General features: G+C 36.3%; 1 protein-coding gene across 7 annotated transcripts in view; it reads right to left on the bottom strand.

Moving 5' to 3' along the window:
• Positions 1-25,162, bottom strand: part of ATXN7L1 (ataxin 7 like 1) — a 112,386-nt gene that overhangs the window by 7,335 nt on the left and 79,889 nt on the right. For all 7 annotated transcript variants that reach the window (XM_056514864.1, XM_056514854.1, XM_056514872.1 and 4 more), the window contains 7 exons: positions 24,443-24,665; positions 16,516-16,799; positions 11,590-11,672; positions 10,481-10,737; positions 8,313-8,505; positions 5,852-5,973; positions 2,366-3,320 (listed from right to left, as the gene is read on the bottom strand). In XM_056514864.1, the coding sequence (XP_056370839.1) occupies positions 2,366-3,320; positions 5,852-5,973; positions 8,313-8,505; positions 10,481-10,737; positions 11,590-11,672; positions 16,516-16,799; positions 24,443-24,665 (2,117 nt within the window). The remainder of the gene's footprint in view (positions 1-2,365; positions 3,321-5,851; positions 5,974-8,312; positions 8,506-10,480; positions 10,738-11,589; positions 11,673-16,515; positions 16,800-24,442; positions 24,666-25,162) is intronic.

Below are 25,162 nucleotides of genomic sequence, written 5' to 3'. Positions count from 1 at the left end.
GGGTCTTTAATGATGGGAAACCATTTCAAAAGCATAAGTGGGAGGCCAAAACTCAAATCCTTTTTTTTTCCCCCACTGTTTTTTAAAAATGAAGTGTACTTCAAAACCAATGGTTAACGCTTCCAGTTACTATCTATCCAGTCTAGAGTTGAATTAAATAAGAAAACTGTACCTGAGCCTATCACCCATTGCTATGTTCTTAGTTTCTTCAATTTGCCCTATCATATGAAGGAACAAGAGCAAGATTTTAAGCCACATAATTTTTTGGGTGGGATTTTTACTGTAATTGTATTACTAGAACACAGCAAGTCAAACAGCATAGCTTAAAAGGGAATTTAAGTATTGTATTCTCCAGAGCTTCAATAAACACATGTAGAGTATTTATATTTAACCCATATGCTTAAATGGGTACAAATTCCATTTATACAGTATCATACATGCATACAGTATTCTTCCCAAAGACAATTAGCTGCCAGACTGACTTCTGAAACACAATTAACTCCATTTTATCTCCTATTTTTGACTACTGCTGTAGCTCCAAAAACCAGCAGCATAAGAGGAAAGTGTGACCAACTTTTACATATATACATACACATATATGCATATATATATGTATGTATGCATCTGGTCAAATATATATACTCATAACATATATATATATATGTATAGCATATTTAAATATTTCTATATTGTAAGACTCATTACAAATATTTAACCTCTTACTTAAAAAATATTAGTCAGAATTACATTTTTACAAATATTCAGCAAAGACCTCTGATTGATTTCTAATGGTTTATTTACTTCTACTGCTGTGCAGCATGATGAAATACATCTCAAATTGAAACAGGAATGACACACAGGAACAGATTTGATCCCAAGGGAACTCAGAATTTGAACTCAGAACCTCCTCTGTAAGATTTCCTCATACTGCACTAGCTACTGTGAAAAGATGATACAATCCATCTCCTATTACCCATGGTTGTACCAAAGTATCAATTTGTACTTACTTACTTTTTCTTTCCATTTGACACTTTAAACCTTGGGGCAATTTAATCTTTTTGGGCACATTTCAAAATTCAGATTGTGTGAGAGAAGGAAGAATTTACAGCAACCTCTGCTGACTTCAGTTACTTGAAGATCAGTTCTGATTGCAGGACACATTTAAGAGGCTTACAATAGAAGGGCAATGCCACTCCCCATTTTAAAAAGCCCAACAAGTCATCTGTTGCACCTCTGCTGGAAGTAGAAAGAGAAAATACATCTGCTAGGCCATTCTTTGAGACCTTCATTCTATCTCCTATACCATCTTTAGGATTCATTTATTCCTTTTTTCCTCTCCCATTTCTGCCATTATTACTTATGGATTGCTTTACCCCTACCATCTTCTTTTCTAAATTACACTTGTTTTTATATCCGTAGGAAATGAGTGTCACCAAAAAAACAAACAAAAAAAATCTCCTAAGCTACCTTCTCTGGATTCTCTCTGAGGTATCCAAATTTCTATGGCTTTGTCTTTCAGATGCCAGGGCCAAGTACTGTTCTGTGTGCACTGCACAGCACTGCACACGGTAGCAGAATGCAACAATAGGTCACTATAAAGACTGTATTGGCAGTTTTCCCACCAGATCTTACTCCACATACACTTTTGTCCTTAGCACCACTAAAAGAGGAGCCAAAGCTCTGTTGCTATCAATGAAACAAGTGTGTCTAACCTTAATGTGCTGCACTGACTTCAATACTCTGTGAACACATGTACTCTGAAAAAGGTCACCAAATGTCCACTAAAGGTCATCTGATTAAGATCCTGATTTTTAATTTTTCCAGTTTCAAGCAGGAAACAGCATCTGAGGTCAGGCACCTCAGACTCTCCCCAGGAGAAAGGTAGATGTGTTTTACAGAAGAGATATCAAGAGACTTGCATAACATTAGGAAATGAACCAGCAACAAGTTTGGGAAAAGAAATAAACAGAAATTATGACTCTCATCTTCCTGTTTCAATAACACAATTTATTTCAGAGAGATGAGAATTAAGAATTCTTTTTTTTTTCTAAAAATTATTTATCCATTCTGGACATTCAGTTTTACTTTCAGAGATACAAATAGCTACTTTAATAATTGAATAAAAAATCTCATAAAAATATTTTGAGAAAGTATATATAGATGTATATATATAATTTTTTTAACTCTCCAAACATCTTTCTATGACAGGTACAAAACAAATACAAATAGGTTTCTGTATTAACCTAGAAAGTAAGCTATGTGATGAAAACCCATCTGAAGCAAATATGGTATTTTCTTTTCAGCACGAAATATTTCAAGGAAGTCAGACATGATCTGCAAAAAAATAACTGGAAGAGTCCCTTACCTGCCGAGAGATGGAGCTGCTTGTAGGATCTGGCACCGCAGAAATAAGGTTGGCAGTGCTCTTTCTATGAACACTATTCATACCAGGCATTTTAGTGATTTTACAGGCTTTGCTACTAGAACTAGAGTTTTTACGTTTTTTTCCTTCTGATTTGTCAAAAGAAAGGGGTAGAGAAGACACTGCATTATGTGCTCCCAGGGAGTGGTCCCCTGAGTGGTGCACAAGAGAAGATACAGACAGATTAGAAGAGTCAATACTGCTCACTACCATGCTCATGTGTTTCACTGAGTCTGTTGAACTACTTGACAATGAAGTCCGTCCTGAGGGCTCCGATTTGGCACTGAGTGGGCTTGTTCCATTATTGGTATTGTGCACAGACATGCTGTTATAGGAGGATGTTGCCTGATAGGAGTTCAACGTTGAACTGGGGTTCAGGACACAGTTCTTTTTGTGGGACCCTGAAAATGAAGATGAGGAAGATGTCTGCAAAGATAATGAGGATGATGACGACGACGATGAAGACGACGACTGCGGCTTTTTCTTTTTGTTACTTGAAGACTCATCACTCCGAGATGACAGGTCTTTCACTTTTGAGGATTTGCTGGTTTTTGTTTTGGATGGCTTGTGGGATGGGGAAGGGATGACTGCTGGCACTGGTGACACAGCTGATGGCGCCTTAAAAGTTGAGTCCATGATACTTAGGCTTGCAGCCACGTGAGGAAAAGCTGTGGTGTGTGACATAATGGAATTCGTCTCTGCCGTTGTCACAAAGGCTGCATTTGATAACATGGCTGATGTCATTATGTAAGAAGAAGTGATTCTTGAACTGATAGGTGTTGAAGGAATATACACTGCACTGGGGTTGCTGAAGGGCTGTAAGACTGATGCTGGAAAAGGAGTGGAGACATGTGCTGCTGGAGAAGGCATGGGACTGTCTGCCGCAGGAGGAATTTTCCTAAATAGAAAAGAAAGAAAGGAAAAAAAATAAGAAGAGAGATACATAAAAAATTTCATCCAAACAATGCAGAGAGGAAATAATTTCCATTAACTTATTCAAAAAGGCAAACCTAGTTCATTATAATTTTGATTCCTATTGTATTCTATTAATCATATACAGCAATTAAGTGCACAGTATTACAATTAAAACAATTATTACAAATTTCATTTCCTTTTTCCTTTTCTTATTTTACCAAACAATTAAAAAAGGCAAATAAAATGCCTGACATTGGCACCTATACTTATCCTAGTCACTAAGTTTCATTAATTGCATATGTTTTGCTTCAAAGTTCAAGTTGTAGAACAGTTTCAATACCAACCTAAACTCATAGGCTAGATTTCATTAAACTAGTTAATGAGCCAGTCTGCGGGGTTGCGAAGCACTTAATTATTGAGCATAAGGAGGAAAGATCATCTCTTTCCAATTGCACTGCTATTCCCAACAGCTCATTTGAGAGCTGGTTAGATTGGATTAAACAGGTAAGTTATTGATTAATTTTCACTGATACTGAAAAATTGACAAAATATTCAACGCAGCTTGATAAGCTTTATAAACAGCTGAACATTCTTTTGAAAAGAAAGTATAATAATATTACCTGTGAAATTAGTAGGATGTATTCAAATTCCTTTCCATTCAGTCATCATCTATTATTTTATCTAATGTGGTATTATCAAAGAACCAGACCTTCATAAAGTCTCTTGAAAAACTATTATGGGAGCTTTTCCCATTATTTAGACTTAAATTTATAGCCCAGTTTAATCCTATTTCTCTTTTCTAAGAAGCTGCACAGCCCCATAACTCTGCCCTTTTTATCCTCACTACTGACACTTTTCCCATTTTTAAAGGCATACTCTTGCCCTCACAGATAAAAGAGCAGCCCTGGGTGTGCTGTTATATCATAAATGAAATCCTAATTACAAGTGCTCTTTTCAGGTATTCCTCCTATGGAGACTGTTGGACACAACACTCTCTATGGCACAATTACCTAAGAGATTACATACAGTCCATGCCACCAGAAATGAGGAAGTCCTACCACTTGCAATGCAATCAAAGCTGCTTATCAGAGCTGTCCTCCAGGTTTCTTTTAAAGAAGGGCCAACAATTTCTACTCACCTTTGCAAAGTACTTTGAGAACTAGGGATGAAAGTACTTTGTTAATGCTACAGTTCTGAGAACATGGCCCTGCACCCCTGCACCTCTGGCCACAGCTGCAGAGCTATAGCACAGCAGCCTCACACCCAGCTCTGCTTGGGGAGCACAGGGAAAGGTCAGTCAGACGAGAGGAATAAAAGAGGGTTTAGGCACTGTCAGCTTCCTGTGTTATACAGACAGGTGAGTATGGCTGGAGCTCATTAAAGTGTTAGAGATTACATAAACAGCTAAAATTTAGGAAACCTTTTAAAATCAGATTTAGTGGGAGCAGGATAAGGCCTGTTTACTTCTGGTATCAAATAACTACTAAAGTTTTGTTTTCTGTACTAGTTTGTAGTAGTTGTGGCACGTATTTTTTCAGATAGCCAAGCGTCTTTTCTCCTGACAAATAATGCCAACAGGTAACAAACTTTAATCTTCCTATATAAGGAAACTAAAATATTATTATTTGTGGAAGGTGACAAACACTAGTTTACGGATTTACAAAGCAGATTGAGCATGATCAGTCTCTGAACAGACATGAAACTGGCCCTTTTATGACAGAACCAATCATTTCCAAACTGTATCTCCTAGCACAATGGCACTGTTATCATTAAGTTACCAGGTTAGTCAGACAAGCCAAGCATTAGTGCTTAAAAATATATATTTAAATAAAAATCAGACCTTGTTTATCTAATGGCTGGCATCCAATGAATATAACACAGTCCTGATAATAAACAGTGACATGAAACACTGCACTTTAGCATCATTACATTGGAAGAAGAATGCATATTCTGTAGCAGAGTACCCCCAAAAAATCCATCCTATCTGCAGATGCCATGAACTTATATTTACTTTTTTAAAAAAACAATTAACATCTATTTTAGAAGTGCAGTTTATTTCAATGGATCTGTGTAGTCAAAACCTATAGTGCTTGTTACCTGCATATGTGATGGAGAGGTGCTTCAACAGTGAGTAACAATCAGAATTTTAAGGTCCCAAAGGTAGTAGGGGCATTATGGATTAAAAACCTATCATATTCCATCTTACACACAGAAGATGTGCACCAGGTTCCTTATCTTACAACTCAAAAGTCTTGCACAGGAAAGCCTGAATGGGTAATACAGGGGCATGATAAAGGCATCACATTCTAAGCAAAAATCTCTGGCAGAAATTTACATTGGACTAGGAGAATGGGCTGTATATTCCTCAACAGAGAAGAGAAGGTTTGTATACAAGTTACTGCTATACCTTAATACAGAGGTAATTTTACAAACAATGGCCATGGAGTGTTTCATTTAGAAATTTTACAGAATTAAAAATGTAAATTACCCACCAAGTGTAAAAATCCCACTTACTTCCACATCTGTGAGTTCAAGTGTTTTTCTACCATGGAGTTCAGTGCGAATCGAAAATGGTCCCATCTTCTGTCAAAGACATAGTACCCTCTTCCAATTAAGCGACTGCCATATGAACAGAACTGAAAGAAAAGGTATGTTGCTTATAGGAATGTATTTCTACATTATGAAGTATTTATTGATAGTTCAAGGAACACTGTTGTAATTTGTATCATGCATATAAAACTTCTTTTAAAGTTTTAAAGTGTGGTTTTTATTATCTACAGCATAAATACGTTTTTTTTTAAAATTATGAAATATGTGCATAATGTTTCAGCTTAGTGTAAAGTATATTTCATACTTCATTAACAAATCAGTGCCAGAAAAAGAACATAACTGCTGAGGTACTTTTGAAGAAAACTTTCTTACTGCCTCAAAAAGGCAAGTTACACTGTTCTGTGTGTCTTAAATCTCATAATTGCATGACAGCAATAAAAATAAAACTGAAGAGGAAAAAAAGTGCAACGGGAACATCTTTAGTATCCACTTAATAAACAAACCCCTGACATTTCAGTAAAAAAAATTAATTATCATCCATGGCATCTGTGCTACAACAGAACATGGGATACACTCTTCACAGTGCATGAAAATCAACTGTAGGAGCAGTATTTAGAGAATTCTGCAGAGCTCAGGAGTACTTGCACCACTTCCTCTGGAGAACTTCCTGAAAAGCCCTACTACACTGAAATGTTACAATCAGGAATCTGCTCTTGCTTCAGCTCAGTCTTACTCATCTACATGATGCAGAGAACTGCTGCAATGCATGTTTGTAGTAGAGAAATCTGTTACAAATCATCCTCAAAAAACAAGACAACTCTCCATCATACAAGGGATGCAGTCACACCAATTCTGGCTGACAGCAGAAGCACTGATGCAGTAAAACAGCATCCATTCAAAGCACTTGTCAGCTCAATGGACAGCAAGTGGTGACTGCAATTGTTCATTTTGAGTATGTTTCATGACAAGGTTAAAGAGGTTAATTAAAACCTAAGTTGATAAACTAGCCTCACCTCCCAGTGAGCTATTGCTAACACCAAGTACCACCAAGAGGCAATTTAAGTAGCTACTGACTTTCCCCCAATCAATTATTACCTCTCCTGGCTGGGAGAGGGACTTAACAAGGAAAACACTCTACTCGAATATGAAATTCAGCAATTTAGCATGAACTGGAGGTGATTTACACTATCTTTTCTGACTTCACACTGATATAGACTAAGAACTGGTCTCACTACCAGTAACTGCTTCAGTTGAGAGATGCTAAGATTTCAGAGAACAGATGAGTCAGTGGGTTTGCCTTGAACAGAACTAGGATCCTAAATCAAAATGGCTATTGACAGCCATGCCTCACTGCTGAGGCAAGTACAAGAACTGGCTTCACTTACATTATTTTTGAATTGTGTGGGCACCCATGCAGGGAACCTTTAGTTTTTAATTCACAGAGAAGCAGTCAGCAAAACCAAAGTAGCATACAATAGTACCAAGGAAATAGAAGGTTTCTGCATATCCTAGTATTATGTGGACCATGGTCATTCTCATTTTCTCTGCAAGAACCAAATGCAGGATTTCATCTGACAGTCATTTAATGCTTGGGTCATACTTTTTCCTGGTCTCTGACATTAACAAGTTCTTCTTTGCTCTAGAGAATACAAGCAATGCTACCAGTCATCACAATGTTTGTTTTATTCTGCATATCATGTGGAAAACACATAAGTGTATTCCTTGGCTCTATTTTTATGAGAACCAACTCCTAAAAACTTCAAATGTTCTTCCACTGTTTTTGGTTTGAACAGTGTAAACAAATTCACACTGCAGAGATAATACCACAAAGCAGCTTTTACTACTTACAATGAAATTTCTCATTAACACAGGAGAAAGACAAAACCAGCTGCTCAAACATCCTCAAGCCACCACCAGAGCCTTTCCATTTTGAGTGAATGAAGCAATAGTTTCTAAGTCCACATATACTCACATAAATGACATTTAATTACTGCTTTAAATCAGACTACAGAAATGAATGGAGGACTGTATAGCCTTCTGCCACCAACTGCAAGGTACAGTTTTGTAAGAACTGCAACAACCAAGAATATCTGCTCATGTCACATTTAAAGCAAAGCAACCTTCCTCAGTTTAGCAGAACTACACCCAATTTGAGGTCTACTGAGAGGACAATCTAAAAATAGAACTTCTGATTATCTGCTGCCCATCTTGTCCTACATCAGTGTATCATGTGTACTGACCAGTGGTCTCCTCCTACCTTATCACATCCTCACCCCTTTCTGTTGAATGTTATTTTTTTCTCTTTAGAAACAGTTCTCAGAATGTAAGGTCTTCATTCCTTACCTTCTTATTAAATTACTTATTTGTTTGCCCCTCCCTAATTATGCAAGAACAATGGCAAAGCATGCCAGAGACTGACACATACCCCAAGAGGTCTGGGATGGTGTCCAGAAAAATGACAGTCTAATTTCTCAGATTCTTCAGCTCCATCCGCTTCTCCTTCATCACTGGACAATCTGCTTGTGATATCTCCTCCCATGGAAGGCAGTGGCAGTTCTGGTACGTACCCACTGTGATTTGAAGAACTGTTGCTGTTTATGCTATTTGCAGATGAAGGTCTAGAAGGAGAATAAACATTTAAATCACCAGCACTCAAAGGCTCTATAAATCTACCTGCTGGCATCAAGCATCAAAGCAAATGATGCCAGAAATGCTCAAATGTAAACAAGGACAGTAAAAGACATTAAACAGCTGACATTTGGTCTTGTCAGAATTATATTGTGAAGTTGTCATCAAGTTAATGTTAATAGAAGCACTCTTCTATTGCCTGAAATTTTAAATTTGCCATGAAGTTGGATTTCAGATCTTGAGAGAGACAAAGTATATTTAAAACACTAATAAAAATCAGGTATATAAAATCTTCTTATGCTGAACCATTACTCTGCTACTTGATTAATCCTAAGGATCCAGTTACAAAAATCCTGCTAAAATGAGTGTACTAAACACAGGAGTGTTTAGCTGACCCCCTTCTATAGGCAGATTAGTGAGTGAAGTAACTGGGAGAACTCCTCACAGCATTTAGGTTTTCTTTACCTTTGTCTAAAATGCAATAAAACAAAGTAGGAGCATCTTTGCATCACAGGATATGACGGTGCCTTGCCTTTCAAAAGTAGTTTGAAAACAATTAGATTAGAAGTGAGGGTGGAAAAGGTTCTCAATTACAGTCTGCACAACCAAGTATGTTTGGAGAGCTCTGAGGCTGGAGATGTCCACACTGGGCAAAATCTGTAGATGACCTTCTTCAGTCTCACAAATTCACACACTCAGGACAGAGCAGTCCCTCAGTCCTGCAGACAGGAGCCCTCTCCTGACCTGTACAGGGATTGCTCACCAATGGCATCAGCACAGGACTCACACTGTGTCTGACTGCTCAAATCCTCCTCCTCCAGTACTGCTACCTCTGCAACTTCTGCAGCTGACTCTTGTGGAATTGCACTTTAGTTTAGCTACTTTGACTGTAACACCTACTAAACCCCATCTCTACCTGTCTGTCTGCACTCCTCTCTATGGAAGGTTGGTGTAAGGTCACTGCTTTTAAAATATTAGGCAGAGAAGCACCAATTCATTAGTGGGTATTCCTTAATTTTCTTTTCATTCAAACCCTCCCACCTCTGCCACAGTAGGAATGAAACTTCATTCAGGCTTGGTGCCCCAAGAGAAAACATTAGAAACAGCTGTCTCTGTAAAACCTGATATAAGAAATACAAGAAATATCTCCTTGAAACAGGGACTATTGTAGTAGAAAAGTCCCAAAATGACCACCCAATCTGGACCAAGGTTTCTGCAAAGAAATGAATGATGTAAAAGTATAAATATGAACAAACTAATTATAGCAAACTAATTTAGCTCTATGAGCGGCAGCCAAAATTAGTACTAAAACATCCTACAAATAAACAAAACATATGTGAAATTTTCTAGAGGATAACTAGAATTCAGTAGATCAAATACCTCACATTGTTTTTTGCAAAAGGATGCCTTCAGAAGTTTTTATTGTCTTTCTCAAGACTGTTTTTGTCCTTTCTAAGAAAAATCTTCAAAACAAGGAAAGATATGCTATGGATGGTTTCATATCAGTAGTTTTAAATCAACACTAAATTACTCCTTTTTTTATGACAATTCCATTGATGTAATTGGCAAAGTATTTCTGTAGAAAAATTCTATATAAATGTGCAGAATTTTACCACTAATACCTACACTGATTCATGTAAACAGATTTTTATTCTCAAATGCGACTGAATGACTTGAGTATAATGTTTCCTAATTATTACCGACCATTTCAGCAAAAAAATGCTGTTAGTCTAAGATTCTGAGCCAAAGGTGGACACTATTCCTTTCCTCATTCCCAGTTAGATCAGAGGGTACCATGGACAGAGTTCAGTTAACATAAGCTAGCAGAAATTCTTATATTAATATATGTTTTATTGTGCAATAGCCTAAAGCATTAAATTCTTACAAAAGGATCTGTATGAAAGTCTTAAGAAATTTCACACAGCACCTTCAGAATGCAACATTCCACACTGGAGAACTGCTTACCTTGGAAGTACAGAATTTGGTGGTCTAGATTTTGCAGGAGATGTTACTTTAGATTCTTGCCCAGAGTTCACTGAGGATCCTGACAGAGAATCTTGTGCTGGTGTGGGCTGGCTCTGATAGCTTTCCCTTGCAGATGGTGGATGCTCTTTGTCTTTTGCAACTTCTTTTTCCCTGGATCGAGCTTTGTGTTCAGCTAGAAGGATGTCAAACTGTTTTTTACGGCCTGGAACTGCTCGTCGATGATTAAGTGAATGAGTCTAAAAATAGGGTGGTTAAAAAGCATTTGTGTGTGTATGACATTATTTATGAGTCCTCTATACTTCTGATACACTGCTACTCTAAAAGATAAAATCTACTTCAAACAACTTTAGCCACAGTTATGGAAATAAAGCTGCTATTCCACATTATCTTTGATAATTTATAAAGTCCTTCTTAAGAAATGCCAACAACAAGGCTAAAATTACTTTTTGCAATGATTTTTATATAAAAGAGACTATTGACTTACCTTTTCTGAGATGGAAAATAGAATTCTAGAGATTTTAAGAGATTAGGAAAATCATTGTAGCTTTTAGCTTACAATGAAAAGCTGATTTCATTGGATTGAAAAACATGAATATATTTAAAAGCAAATTTAGCTGATCATCTCTACTGACAGGCAGAACATACACATACAAATGTTCATTAGAAATGTCTCACGTTGCAGCTACTTTTTGACACAGGAGTTATTACTACCACAAGGGCAGCCTCCAAGTAATTTATTATACAAAAATATGGTAAGTTTTTTTACTAAAAACTGACTATACTTCAACATTGTTGCACACATGAACCAAAAAAGAAGCATTTAAAATAACACTTGGGCTTCTACATGAAACAGTAATGCTTTTTGCATAATAAAATGACAAGAAAAAAATCTTTTTAGAAATATCAGTGGAATAATGCAGATGCTCTGATTCAAAGAAACAGAATTACACAAAAGAATTACCTGAAGACAGCGCCTGAATACCATACCCATTGTCTGTTAGACAGGAGCAGGTATGACCTCTCAAACTACTGTGGTAGGATTTAAACTATAACAAAGTATCTGATATTTTATCTTCTAAGAAAAATACCTTGCAGGTGAGTGATCTTGTGCAAGGTTTCTTTGTTTCAGGATCCAGTACTCCACAGTGCTTATTTGGGTCAAATTCTCTTTCTGTTTGATGGGAGAATAGAAAACAAGAAAAAAATTGATTATCACAGAAGTTTTAACTGGAGTAGCTTATAATGTTAGAATTTAATTTAATCAGGTTCAACCTGAACCACTGATCCCAACCCCAGCATCTCATAATTGCTATATGCATCACTCATATAGATGTGCATTTTTTTGCCCTTGCATGTTTAAAACCATTTAGAGCAGGATTTCAGCCAAACACTTCATGGAAATAAGTCTGCTTACAGTGGAGTGGCCCAAACAAAGGACCAAGCCAAATCCCTGTGACTTCAGTTCCCTCTCTAATTCTGGCTTCCTGCAAGGCCATAAAATACAGCATTTGCAGTTCTGGCTCCAGAGCTGGGCTAAGACAAAAATGGTATCACAAGTGCTTTAAACATCATTTCTCTGACATACTTAGAAACTCCAGAAAATAACCCATGGTTGATTACTGGTGGCATTTTAAAAATAAAATTTATCTAAACCTTTCCCCCAAATATTTATAAAAATAACATTTATGTTAGTTTTTATTTCCCCTCATGAAGGGAGGGATAGAATTTAAAGTTTGAGATTATGAAAAAAAGGCATTTACATGAGTTCTACTCATGCTTAACATTAAAAGGGCATTAATATTTAATATGTTATATCTGAATATTTAATTTCATTAATATTTTAGTATTTCTATACCACAGATAGCATCATCTCCTTTAGATTATGTTAATATAATTTTAGGGTTTGCACTAAGAGATGTAACAAAACTATGGATATACACTTTTTAATTTATGCCATCAAAACCCTCTACCATTACCTTCATACACCTTGACAAATTATGGTGTAATTGGCAGACTGAATTGCTTTTGTTTGGTAGCAGAATACAAACTATTTGCCAAATCCTATTTTAACTTAGAGTGGTGTTACATCCAGGTACAACAAACATCCTGTACTCAAATACAACATTTAATCAGAGGATTTAAAAATTCTTTATAAACAAACAAATGGAGCTAAGAGGAAGACAGTGATTCACAGCTGTGTAACACTGTTACGACAGCATCACAGCAAGTAGAATAGCTGGAAAAAGAAAAGTAAGGACAAGTAGCTTATGTTAGACAGCAGCTAGCTTCCAGATATCACAATTTCTAGCAGTTTTATGTACTCTGTTATCTGGACTTAAAAATGCTTATGCAAACATTACATGGTTATATTATTAACCTATTAGCAGAGCCATACAAAAAAGTGAGCTTGGAAAAACCAGGTGGCATGGATTTTTTTTTTGTGAAATCTATAAAGGGACTGAAATATGTTATAGGTAGTTGTAGTTTCTCTGGTATTTACAACAGAAATACAAAAGTAGCTGTGTATGACTCAATACAATAAATATTCTTTTTCTACTTAATAGATGAAAATACATGTTCATGAACTAAAGGAGTTAGTTACTCCTGGGGTTTGAGTGTAAGATATTCTTCTTACAGTTTCCTGAATGACCCACCTAAAACCTTCAAAGCAAATTGAAAAAACAAACTAAAGAGACAATATGGACTAATAAATATGCCTTCAAATGAAAAGTCCTGAAGACAATTATAAGGCTAGGGAATGTGTTCTGAAAGTCACCAAGCAAGGACTGTTTTGGACCAACAGGGAAACACTTCAAAAATCAAAAGTGCTCCAGATTGGTACTTGTCAGTAAGTGGCCCAACCAACCAAGACTTGTAGGACTGATTATAGCAAAGCCAGTTATTAGGAAAACATATACAGATAAAATCAACATAAGAAGTTGTAAGAGGAAAGAGTAGAAGCCTCTGCTATTGACTGAACAACAAAATAATATGGTTTCCCATATTATTTTGGGAATAGAGAATTTGAGAAACAGAAAATACTGAACAAACAGGAAACCACTTCTCCTGGCTGAAGCATCTATGGCTGCTCCAGAGAAATCATGAACATCTAATTGCCAGCTACAGACACGCCTTGTTTGGGCAACACACTACATGAAACTTACCACCTTCTTATCAATAACAAAATGCAGCTTCTGACTATTGTGTTAGGAAATGTGGAGTGTGTGTGCCCCCTGTGCACAGGCACAGCTTAAGAAAGCTGCTTTTCTGGAATGGATTCCACTTCTCCATGCTCAGTGGACAAAGTGAAGAGCATTCTCACCAAGAGAAGAGCAAGGGCCAAAACTGAACTGTTATACACTTCTGTTTGCAACAGAACAGTTTTTCTTGGCATAAGCTGTACATCTGCATTTTTTAATGTCATCCCAAAGAGAACAAGAACCAAGAAAGATTTAGGAAAAAATTTTTTTTTTTGCAGCTGCTACTAGGAAACACTGATCCCTTATGCTGGGCAGCTACAGACTGTCTTTTGTGGTTCTGCAAGCTGTTTCCTCTCTCTCAACAAGGACAGTGCTCCTGAAAAGAGGGCAGGTTCATTCATCACACAAACAACCACCAGCTCTCAGCAAAGAAAAAAACAAACTTCAATCACAATCAGGGAAATGGTGTGAGAGACAGCAGAGGTTGCTAAAAAGGGAAGGAAACAGATGCAAACTGGCCAAACTTATTAGGGAGCTTCAAAACTAGACATTCATACAGCTATAGGGCAGCAGACTGAGGGAAACCTAAATCCCTTAGCTGCAGTTTCATCCTTTTCATGTGAAATGAATGAAATTATGGGATATCTCAAATAATCATCTCATTGACCTTCCAAAATCCTCTTCTCAGTCTTTGCACAGTCCTGTATAATAATGGAGAGGAATACATCATAGTGACACACAATCTACAGGCAATTCATCTCCAATGCTCTCAGGACTTCTACGATTTGCATAATCCCTAAGTTATTGTGTTGCTGCATCAATACTCAAGGCAATGGAAGTAAGACAGAACAGATCACAAATCTGATCATGATAGAGGAGCTGTAAAAAAAGGTCTCAGTTCAATGTGTTTGTTAACTATATAAAAGCAAACACATGCCTATCCAGGTACTCAGTCAGTCCTGTGCAGAAATTTCTACCATGTTCCCTAGCCTAGAAGACACAGCAAGTCAGAGCTTAGAGAAAGAATAATGCCAGAGCCACCTCCACAAAAAAAACCCAGCAAGCTGTAGGAAGGCCCTACAGAACTAATTCTCCTTTATGAACACAGTTCTGCAAGCACTTGCACAAAATTGTACAAGTATCACCCACAGCCCTGCAGTGGTAAGTGGTGACATGAGGAAAACCACTAACAGTTTCAACTGCTCAAGGAGGAATTTTGATTAACTAAATTAGCTAAATTCAGTATCTAAACCATTGCAGGAAATAATAGGTTAAAAGGAAGCAATATTCTAAATTAACTGTAAAATGTGGAGTGTTTTTATTAGAATAATATATTGGATCTTAAAAACTGAAATTACTTAAAAAATTAAATGTAAGGGTTAAAGCATAATCTTTAGTGACTCTCTTGTAACATTTTTTTTATGTTGTGAAAAGCTATAAATGAACAACGGCTCTGTTTTCTTGTATGCCACCTCTAACTAGTTAAGAAAGCAATCAGTGTACTGAATCCTTTCAGGCAATGGCATTATTCCATGCCCCACACAGCCCTAGCAAACACCTCACACTGGTCTGAAATCCAGCCAAGGTAGCAGTACCATAGGCTAACTGCCAAATCTGAGAAAATGAAAAAAATAAACCTGATATTCAGGCAAAAAATAGGACACACTCATTAACTGGAAATGAAAGCATTTATCTTGTACAAGTTATACTGGTTCATAGTGCACATTCAGAAATCATGTGAACTAACTTTGTGCCAAAGTGACGATCTAATGCAGATCATGCTGCCATTAGCAAAATTAGCCTTTCAGTACACACAAGAAGTTTCTGCCCGAGTCACAAAGTACTGCCAGCTGATGAATAGACCCTGCACAGCTTCTTCAGCCATAAACTTGAGTCAGTTACTTTTGCTTTAAAAAAAGCCCATAAAATAAAAATCCTCAAAACACTTTGTTTCCTTTCATTCAGAGCAAAAATCTGCTTGCTGCTTTCAGGGGCAAATTCTCTACTTGCTGCCCAACAGCTGGCATGGGTCACCTCTAGGGAACTCCATGGAAAAATAATGCTTTCTCCCAGTGGATGGCAATTTTTCTAACAGAGCCTCTGCCCTCCCACAATGTGGCATTCTGTGCTTTGGTGGCAGGCTTGGACAGGGACCTACATCCTCAAAATTACCCTGCCTAAGGCCATCCAGGGCATTTCCCATTTGATGCAATTTTCTCAACTCCACTGTCCTGTTTTCCTGAGAAAGATCAAGATTCTCACGCTAGAAACATCGTCACTCATGTGAATTGCAGGCAGAGAGGGGTTAAGGGAAATTATGACTTTTAACACTTCTCCAGCATTTCCCATATCTCCTTAAGAATTTTCTCATATCTAAAACAAACAAAACAAAACAAAAAAGTCTTTAAAAAAATCAAGACTTGGAGGATAAACCAATATCTTAAACCTGTTCAACCTGATCATGACTGATCTAAAGTCACCCAACCAAGGCACATTTTCCTTTGTTGTAAACAGACTCAAATCCCATAACGGCATGAAGAAGTCTTCTGCCTTTCCTTTTTAATGAATTTGCTTCCTTAAAAATTTGTATTTGGCCTGTTGATCAGCAATTTCAAGCTAAACAGAATGTGTACTTTGAAAATACTTTACACATGCTGAAAGTGTGAAAGCTTTCATTTTCATACATGCAACCTGGCATCTCACAGCAAAAAAAATCAAACCAAACCCAGCATTTTATTAGCTGCATTATGAGCTATAGGAGCATTAACAAAGAAAAACCGACTGTCACAAACAGTGAATTACAACATCACTTACCTGAAAGTCTTTTGTAAGGCTTGTTACTGCTTTTAGTGCCATTTTGGTGTTTCTTGTCTATTGATGGAGCTACAATTCCTTTGCCGTTCAGAATCTTTTCTGGTGATGGTGGCACTGACTTGGATGTCAAACCAGATTTAACCAAAGTTGGAGCAGGTATGGTGGATGAAGAAGCTGAGGAGGAAGTGATGGTGGTAGTGGTTGCAGAATTCATTTTTACATTGGCACCATCTGCCTTCACTAGGTTAGGAATTTTCTCTAGACTGACTACTGGAACAGGAACGCTGCAAGATCAAAGAAAAATATTCATGTGGTATTTTCTGCACCAAAGATTTATGGTTACTTAATCCCTTTCCATAGATACAAAAATTTCAATGCAAGTGACACAGTATCTTAAGACTAGACTAAAATGAAATACTTGGTACCAGTATTGACTGTTTTTATTCAATCAAGCATTTACAAAGCCAGGCATCTGTAAAGCCTGGCAATGTAGAGAATTATGAAAATGAACCTTTGTATTTTTTTTTAAGATCCACTCCCCTACTATTCAAAAGCAAAATCAGTATTTGGTACTAAGCAAAACATACCCCTTACAAATACGGACTCATGCCTTTAATACAAACACATACCAGATATGTGTATGCTGTACTAAACTCACCATGATAACGAAGCAGTTTGCTAATAATATTAATATTTTTAAACAAACACAAAAATAATTCATTTGCTGAGATGTGTCTGAATGACATACAAGTTCTGGAAACAAGGAGAAAAGAGATTTTAAGCACAGAAATCTTAACAGTTGCCCCTTTAAAAGTATTAAAATCCTTGATGACATGAGCATTACTAAATGTATTTTAATAAAATCTTAGGGACTTAAAAATAAAAATTCTCAGTATAATTATTAACTCAGTTGGCCCTTTTTAGAGTAAATTTTCAGTAACTAACTTACTCTAACTTAACTACCACCACTCCATATTTCTGACACTAACAAATGTTACCTTCTTAATTTGGCAGCAAAAAAGATTGAGACAAATGATTTACAGCTGCAACAGAATTTTAATATTTCTGGGTTCTATCTGCATGAGGAAATGGCCAGTGATAGCTTTTTATCTACTCAGCAGCTCCAAAACTGGATATCTTGTGACTACCAGTTAATATATAAATTACAAACCCCTCCCTACTGAAACAAACCCAAATAAAAAATATAACATAATGCATGTATGGTTAGGGACATCCCCCCATTTACAACTCGCACATAATTTCACTCTTGTGTCTCAAAAATGGCACCTTTGCTGCACCTTTCTACAGAAGGAATGTTTTACAGGTGTGGAGTTTTCACAATCAGAAAAAGATGACTTTGAGATGGCATTCTCCATGGGACACACTTTGGAAACATTGAAGCAGGGTCCAAAATAACTCAAGTCTTGACTTTCCTGGGCTCCTACCAACCTCTGTTTCTCTGTAGCTGCTGAAGACAATAAGCCTTATTCTAAGGGTATTTTAACATAGGAAAATGTATAAACATTGATATAAACAATAACCATATACAGTTATGAAGAAGATTTAGGCACCAAGACATCTTCTGGAGCTGGAATTAAATAATATAAAACTTCTATCTCCTGTGGTACTATAAATGTAGCAGTTAGTCAGAATACAGATGCAACTGCAGTAAAGTGTAGAGCACTGGCCAGTAATTAAGCAAAAAATGCACCTTACAAAATCAGAACTGTATTGAGTATTTCAGTGAATGCAAACGTGTAGCTATGAAAGGGAGGATTTGATCCTCTCCTTTTTTAAACTGCTCTGAATTTATTAAGTTAAACGGCAGGCAAAAATTGTAACTTCTCAGCATAGGAATTATTTTGTTTTTGTTTATAAACAGATGGCAATTACATTTTCTGAAAACAGAAGAATTTTAAATTAAGTAGTTTTACTATATATAAACTATATAAAAACATATGAGCAAATCTTCATGCCTACTTTCTAACAACTATCCTAATCCTAAATACTAATATTCAGTGAAAAAATCAAATGCATTATCTGGTTTAATGGTGAAATATTGTTAATAAAAATGAACAAGGTTTCTCTGTTTTGCAGTGCTCCGAATCTCAGATCCTAGGGCACATATGGATGGATCACTGTGATAATGAAAAATGCCCAGGGGAGGGAATATTTTTGCTTTACTTTGTTACAGACCAATAGGTCAACCTTCATTATGCGTTTCATTGTAGTGTAGAAAAAAAGAAAAATACTCCAGTACTTGTGGACATACACATTCTATAAGATTCCTGGTACTCTACAGTAAATTATTTATGATTTCAGAAGCTACAGATTATAATTTCTCTCTCTCTTTTACTACATTCAACAATGAGGATCTCTAGTTTAGTCTCAGCATAACAAAGAAAGATGAATTTATAACCAAACAGCAAACTGGAAGTTCCACAGGACCAGTGACTGCAGCCAACTACTACAGTCTTAAAAAGTAAATAAAACACAAATGTTTCTATTTGTATTTGATGGTTAGAAAGAATTTTTTTCCCGAATAGAGTTTTTTGAGTAAAAAATTGAGGATTTATTTCAAAAGTTTATTAGAAAAAAAAAAAAAATCCAGGTTTTTAATCTTATTTACTGTATTTTAAAAAGAGTTTTTGATCAATAAGCTTGTTTAGACTTTTTAGACAGCTGTTGAAAGGGACAATTAGAAAAACAACATGCAACAAACATAAAAAGTGAGGAAAAAATCTATTCAGTAAAGATAAGTTTACTTTTTTTGACAAAAGAAACTCTAGTCTAAAGAATAGCAGTATCTACCTAAAACGCAGTAAGTTTGCATGCTACCAAAGCAAGCACATCAGGAATATTCATTATTTCTTCTGCACTTAGAAGGAAATAGGATAACTCTCTCCAGTCAGATAAAAAACACTTTTTGATTTCTTCAGTAAGTGCAAAGTGCCAGTTGAAAAGTACTAATTGCTTGTTTTCTTTTTACATAAGGGAATCTGCATCACGTGGCCAAGGGTTCCAAAAGAGTTGGAGCAATATTGGATCTCAGCATTTTAATTTCCAATTGAATGCTGGCATCTTAGAGGAGCTAGCTGAGTGCTGCACTTGCATCCATGCTGAAAACCCAAACCAAAGTGTCTTGGAAGAAATATTGGGAAAGCAAATAAAATAATCTGATAAACAGTAAGTTGACATGGTTTTGCTGAGGATCAGATTCTGGCAAAGAAATATAGTTTCACTTTTTGATGAGGTTACCAGTTAAGCTGACAAAGATAACTATGAAAACGCTATAGTTTTTGAAAGGAATTACAAAACACAAATAAGAATGATTTAAAAGCAAATGTTAAAAAATATGAAAGTCAAATCTAATTTTTCAGAGATTTATGATTCATTAGGGGTGTTTTGCTAGGGGCATTTTTAGCAATCATTACCAAGTCTGACATGGCCAAAACCTTCAGTGGACTTGAGAAATAAAGATGAGATTACTGGTGATAACATTTGCTGATGCAATCAGGATTGAGGGCAACTAAATAATGAAGAGACAAAGTTATAAAAAGCAGTGTGTTTGGGGTGTTTGGTGAAATTCATTAACTCAAAGAGACATTTTAATACAAATGAATGTAAAGTTACACATGGAATAACAGGCTTTTCAGTCTGCAGTGAAATACAGGGAAACAACACACTGGAAAATACTGACAGAAATATTTACTGGTCACAGTGAAATAAGCAATATGAGGTTTTATTGTATTGTTGTGCTTATATCAAAAATGGGATATGACAAGTAGGAAACAGTTTTCACATGTCCCTGGTTATACTGGTATTGGAATATGGCTTCCAGTGCTGCAGACCAGTGGTACAATACCATTGTTGATGAATTAGCAGGGAACCAAAAAAAGGCTCAAATATGAGGACTACACAAAGTGCATGGTCACTATAGGCTTATATATATAGGCTTATAGCTCATTCTCTTTTTCAAATAAGGTAACATTTCCTTCTGTTTTCTCATGCTTTGTCAGGCAGTAAGAGTAGATGATACTGTAGGTCCCTTCCAGCAAGCAAGAAAAAATACTGTAGTATGTCACACCACTTTTCATACCTTTTACTTCTGTTTACTTCTGTTTTCCTTTCTCTTGGCTTTTAAAAATTATTTCTCCTTCCTATCACATAATTTTACTCAGTTTATGTTTTGGTCATTTGTAATTATATGCATTCTAAAAAAGCTCAGCCACTCATTCAACTCTCCAAATTTGTGAAAAAAGAAATTCACAAACATCAAAAACATACAGCATTGCTCTATTCTACATTGCTGGGATTGCCTCTATAATGTACAAGATGTTTGTGATTTAGTGCTAGATTATATGGTCTAAATTAACCCTGCTGAGTTTTGCTTCCATGCTGCAATAGGAATATCCTTAAATCAGGACTATCTTCACTTCTGCAGCCTCAGTATGAGCAATTGTATTTCCTAACACAAAGAAATAAAAGCCAAGAGATGATTAAAAAATACTTTGAAAAGTGACATTACAAATTGTAAAGGATTGCCCACAGGTATACCTTTGGGATCCTTTTTCTGCTTTCTCTGTGTTGATGAAAATCACATAATTTCCATCTCGTTATTTTCATTTTCAGAACTTCTGGCAGGCTAAACTTTGTGGAGGAAGGCCAAGGAGATCTGCTTCAGCTGGTTTCTCAATGCTAGCTTACTTCAACACTTTACCTCAATTTTATGCTGCCTTAGGATCATGGATAGGTGAAAATGAACACCCTGTAGAATCACAGTACCTAAACCTTCCATGGCAGCACCCAGAAGCTGTGCTGAGGCACAGCAAGCAAAGCAGCATCCTTTGGGCAGGTCAGCAATGATGAAGGGAGCTCCTGGCTGCAGGAATGCCTTTCATAAAGGGTAAGCATCTGAACTATGCTTACTAATTATGATCACTTGTCCATTATTATTGTTATTTATACCAATTCTTTGCCTTTTTCTCCTCAGTTTCTACCCTTCTGCTATACCTTTCACCATTCTTGACTGCAAGTTGCAGAAAATGATGGTTTGCACTTATCTTGTGCACAGTGTAGTGGTGCTCCAGTTCTGCTCTATCTCTAAGCAATGCTGTATTAATAGCAACGATGGTAGACATACAGGGGGAAAAAATCAGAACTGACAGAAATTTCTGGATGATGTAATTCACAATAATACTTTATATTCCAACTACAAGAAGGGAAGTATTAAAACAGCAGCTAAAAAAATGAAACCATTCCAGACCTCTTTTATCTGATCATTCCAATGATGATTTTTAAAGCATTAGCTGTGGAGCAACCTGAACCTCTGGAGCACATCTTAGAAAAACACAGGACATGAATAAGAGAAAGAGCTACTTGGTCAACCGGTGAGATGATGCCTCAACCAAAATTATAACAAATTTAACAACAGAAGTTAGATCTACATGAAGGCAGGCACAGCAACAGATAGATCTACTGGGTTATGCTCTTGCAGACGCCATTCCCAAAATTCGAATTGTAACAACTAAAATTTAAAGAAGATGCGGTACAAAAGAATCAAGCAACTCCAAAAAAGGTTGTTCCAGGTCTGAAAAGCAATCATTGAAGTGATACAATTTCTGAATTAAGCTGATTTGACAACTATCTGGAAGGACTTAGGTCAAATAAATGCTTGGTATGAAATTACAATGTAACAGACAAAAGCACTGAAAACCTGGAAGCTTCTGAAGATGATAAACCTCGACACACTTGGCTACACCATGAATCCCATTTGCATTTTTGAGACAAATGTTTCTGTTTCAATTGAGTATTTCTTTCTAAAAGCTAAGACAAAAAATTCTATGGCTTGTGCAGCAGCTGAATGGAAGACAGAATCTTAAAAATTAATACATTTTAAGAATAATTTCACCTTAAATAAGATCTGCTGAATATTTTCTAGTATTCTAAATAAATATTATAATCCTCTAATGAAATAGGAACAAACATTTTCTTCTGTAACAGCTGTCAGCTCTCTATAACCTGCGATGATTAGCAGACAGATTTTATTCTTTAACAAGTCATGTAATGTAAGGCACTTAACACTATATTTTGCAAGAGAATTTTATTATCTTCACTTCAGATGGTTTGTGATTTGCTATGTGGTAATTACAGTATCTTTAACTACTATATGCCTCATTTTTCTCCAAAACAAAACAAAACAAAACTGCAGTATGATCTCCCAGCACGGCTGCAGGAATTACATAATTCTTGAGTACAACTACTGTCATATTCATAGCCAAACAATCAACAGAGCAGTACAACCCTTTTAAATGGTTAAATCTACCTTGTTAATCATCAGTTAATATTTAGGATGTTCCCAATAAAGGGAAAAGGGATTGGTGGAAATGCTCAGTTATTTTGTTCCCTTCCAGCTTTTACTGACTGCCAGAATGACATCGGTTGCCAGAACGGAAGATTTTGTTTATAGATTCAGTGAGTCTCCTGAAATGTGGATATATAAGTCGCTGTCTGTAACAGGAGGAGAAATAGGTTTATAGTCAATATTGTTAATACTCTGAAGTCCTTCCTGATTTTCTTTTAATTAGACTTATAAAAGAATCCTTTCTTGCATAAAATTCCACCCCAACATTCAGAAGAAAAATTCACTATTCAGTTAATAATATTTGGTTTCAAGTAGTAAAATGACGTACTTACACACAGATGAGACAGAGGCTATTCTTCTATTCTAGTTAACATGTGAGTGTATAGTCTAACCAATCAGATTTACTATTTTCAGAATTTTAGCCTGTAATTACCCATAATGCTCATCATGCTTAAAAAGATGGTGGGTCCAGATTTATAGGAAGAACATGTTTTTCCAGGGCAAGGTAAATTCTACAGCTAGGCAGAAGCTGCTGTCATCGAAATCATGCTAACTTGTGCACATTTCAGGCACAAAGCACAAGTTATGCCTTTAACATAATTTGAGCTTATTCTTTGTCTCATGAGTGAATGGTTTGCATTACATGATTTACTGTTTTAAGGCAGTTGTGTCCAAAAACCCCACCTAAAATCATGACCTTCTTATGCTAGAAGGATCTTTATAAAGTAAGTAGACAAATATTAAGAAAAAGGAAGTCTCACTATTTCAAATTTACAGTTGGAGACTTGAAGCTGAAGAGACCAAGGCATAACAGAACCAGAAACTGAATCCAGATCTCAAGTCACTAACCTAATGGCCTAATCACAAAGCATCTTTCCTGTAGATAATGAAGACAAAACAGTTTCTTAAGGGATAAAATAGTGACCCAGTTCTGCTGTCATTTATATTTTTGCAACTCTGCTGCTATCATCACAGTCACGGGAGGATGGGCACAGCAGTCTCAAAGCCTGTATGTGTACATATATCACAGCACATGATGCAAGACATCCCCAAAATAGTGATTTTTGCAGCCAGAATTTTCTTGTCATCTTATAAGGCACCAAACATTATCAAAATACAAAATGAACTCCAACAGCAGCTGCTATTGAGGATAATTAACTACAACCAGTAAGTTTTCATGAACATCAGTTAAGCCATTATTAAGAACTCTGCAAAAATTATCCTGTTAAAACTATTTAAAAGCATCAGTTCTAGGGGCTGATAGTGTAGTGGAAGATGGACCCTAAAGATAGCAAACTGGGTCAATATCTCACTTGCTATATGCATCTTAGAAAAACATATTTGATGGAACATTGAAAAAGTAATCCAGTCCTTCCTGCTCTTCTTATATATATCTTTTTTTCTTCATTTAAAAATATACCAGTTTCCTCCCTTAGAAATACAGAGGTTTAAACTGCAAACTTAGGTAAAATGAGAATATGGAATTTTTTGATGATTGAGATATATATATATATAGATACTCTGAACACCAGCATCTTTGGTAACTATTACTTTGGTACTTACCATGGTTTATCCCGTGATACTTTTGAAGGAAAGACTGTGTGCTGTTTGCTACTGGAGGTAAGTAGATTGTCTTTGGGCGTTTTGAATGGCTTTGAGTTGCTGCTGACAGGGTTATGGCCGCTGATACAGGATTTCGGTTTCATCTGTACTAGGGATGTCCTGGAATTACAGGCTGGAGAAGCTGGAGAAGGGGAAGGTTTACACATTGAACTGTGTCTTCGTTCTGTAACAGAAAAGGAATGAATTTTACAACATGTCATAGGCTAAAATTAAAAATACAAGTCAGGAAGGAGGAAATTGTTCTTCTCTATGCTAGTTTCAATGATTTTCATTACTCCAAAGAACACTAGTTCATTACTGTTGTGAATGCAATCAAGCCAAATGATAATTAGACAAAATCAGCTTCATGAAGTGCTCTGAAAAAAAAGTAAAAAATAGTAAAATAAATGGCAATAATCTACCAGAAAATCTGTGTGAGGTGTACTTGGTGTCCCAGGTCTTTCATGCCAAGAAGAAAGGAGAGTACATAACAGCTAAGATGATCAGTAAAATGCTCTGTGACAGATATGCAATTGTTCCTATAATGGTTTATGATGAATTCATCTGACCTAGTTATTGGGCAGCTTACTTTATGACTATCTTGTTTCAATTTTAATGAGAAACTGTAAGGAAAACAACAGGAAGACTGAAAAGTAGCAAAAGGTCTACTGCTCCTGGCCC

This window comes from Oenanthe melanoleuca, chromosome 1A, assembly GCF_029582105.1.
Source record: "Oenanthe melanoleuca isolate GR-GAL-2019-014 chromosome 1A, OMel1.0, whole genome shotgun sequence".
NCBI lineage: Eukaryota > Metazoa > Chordata > Aves > Passeriformes > Muscicapidae > Oenanthe > Oenanthe melanoleuca.
The sequence above is the reverse complement of the archived record's forward strand: the minus strand, read 5'-3'. Positions and strand labels throughout refer to the sequence as shown.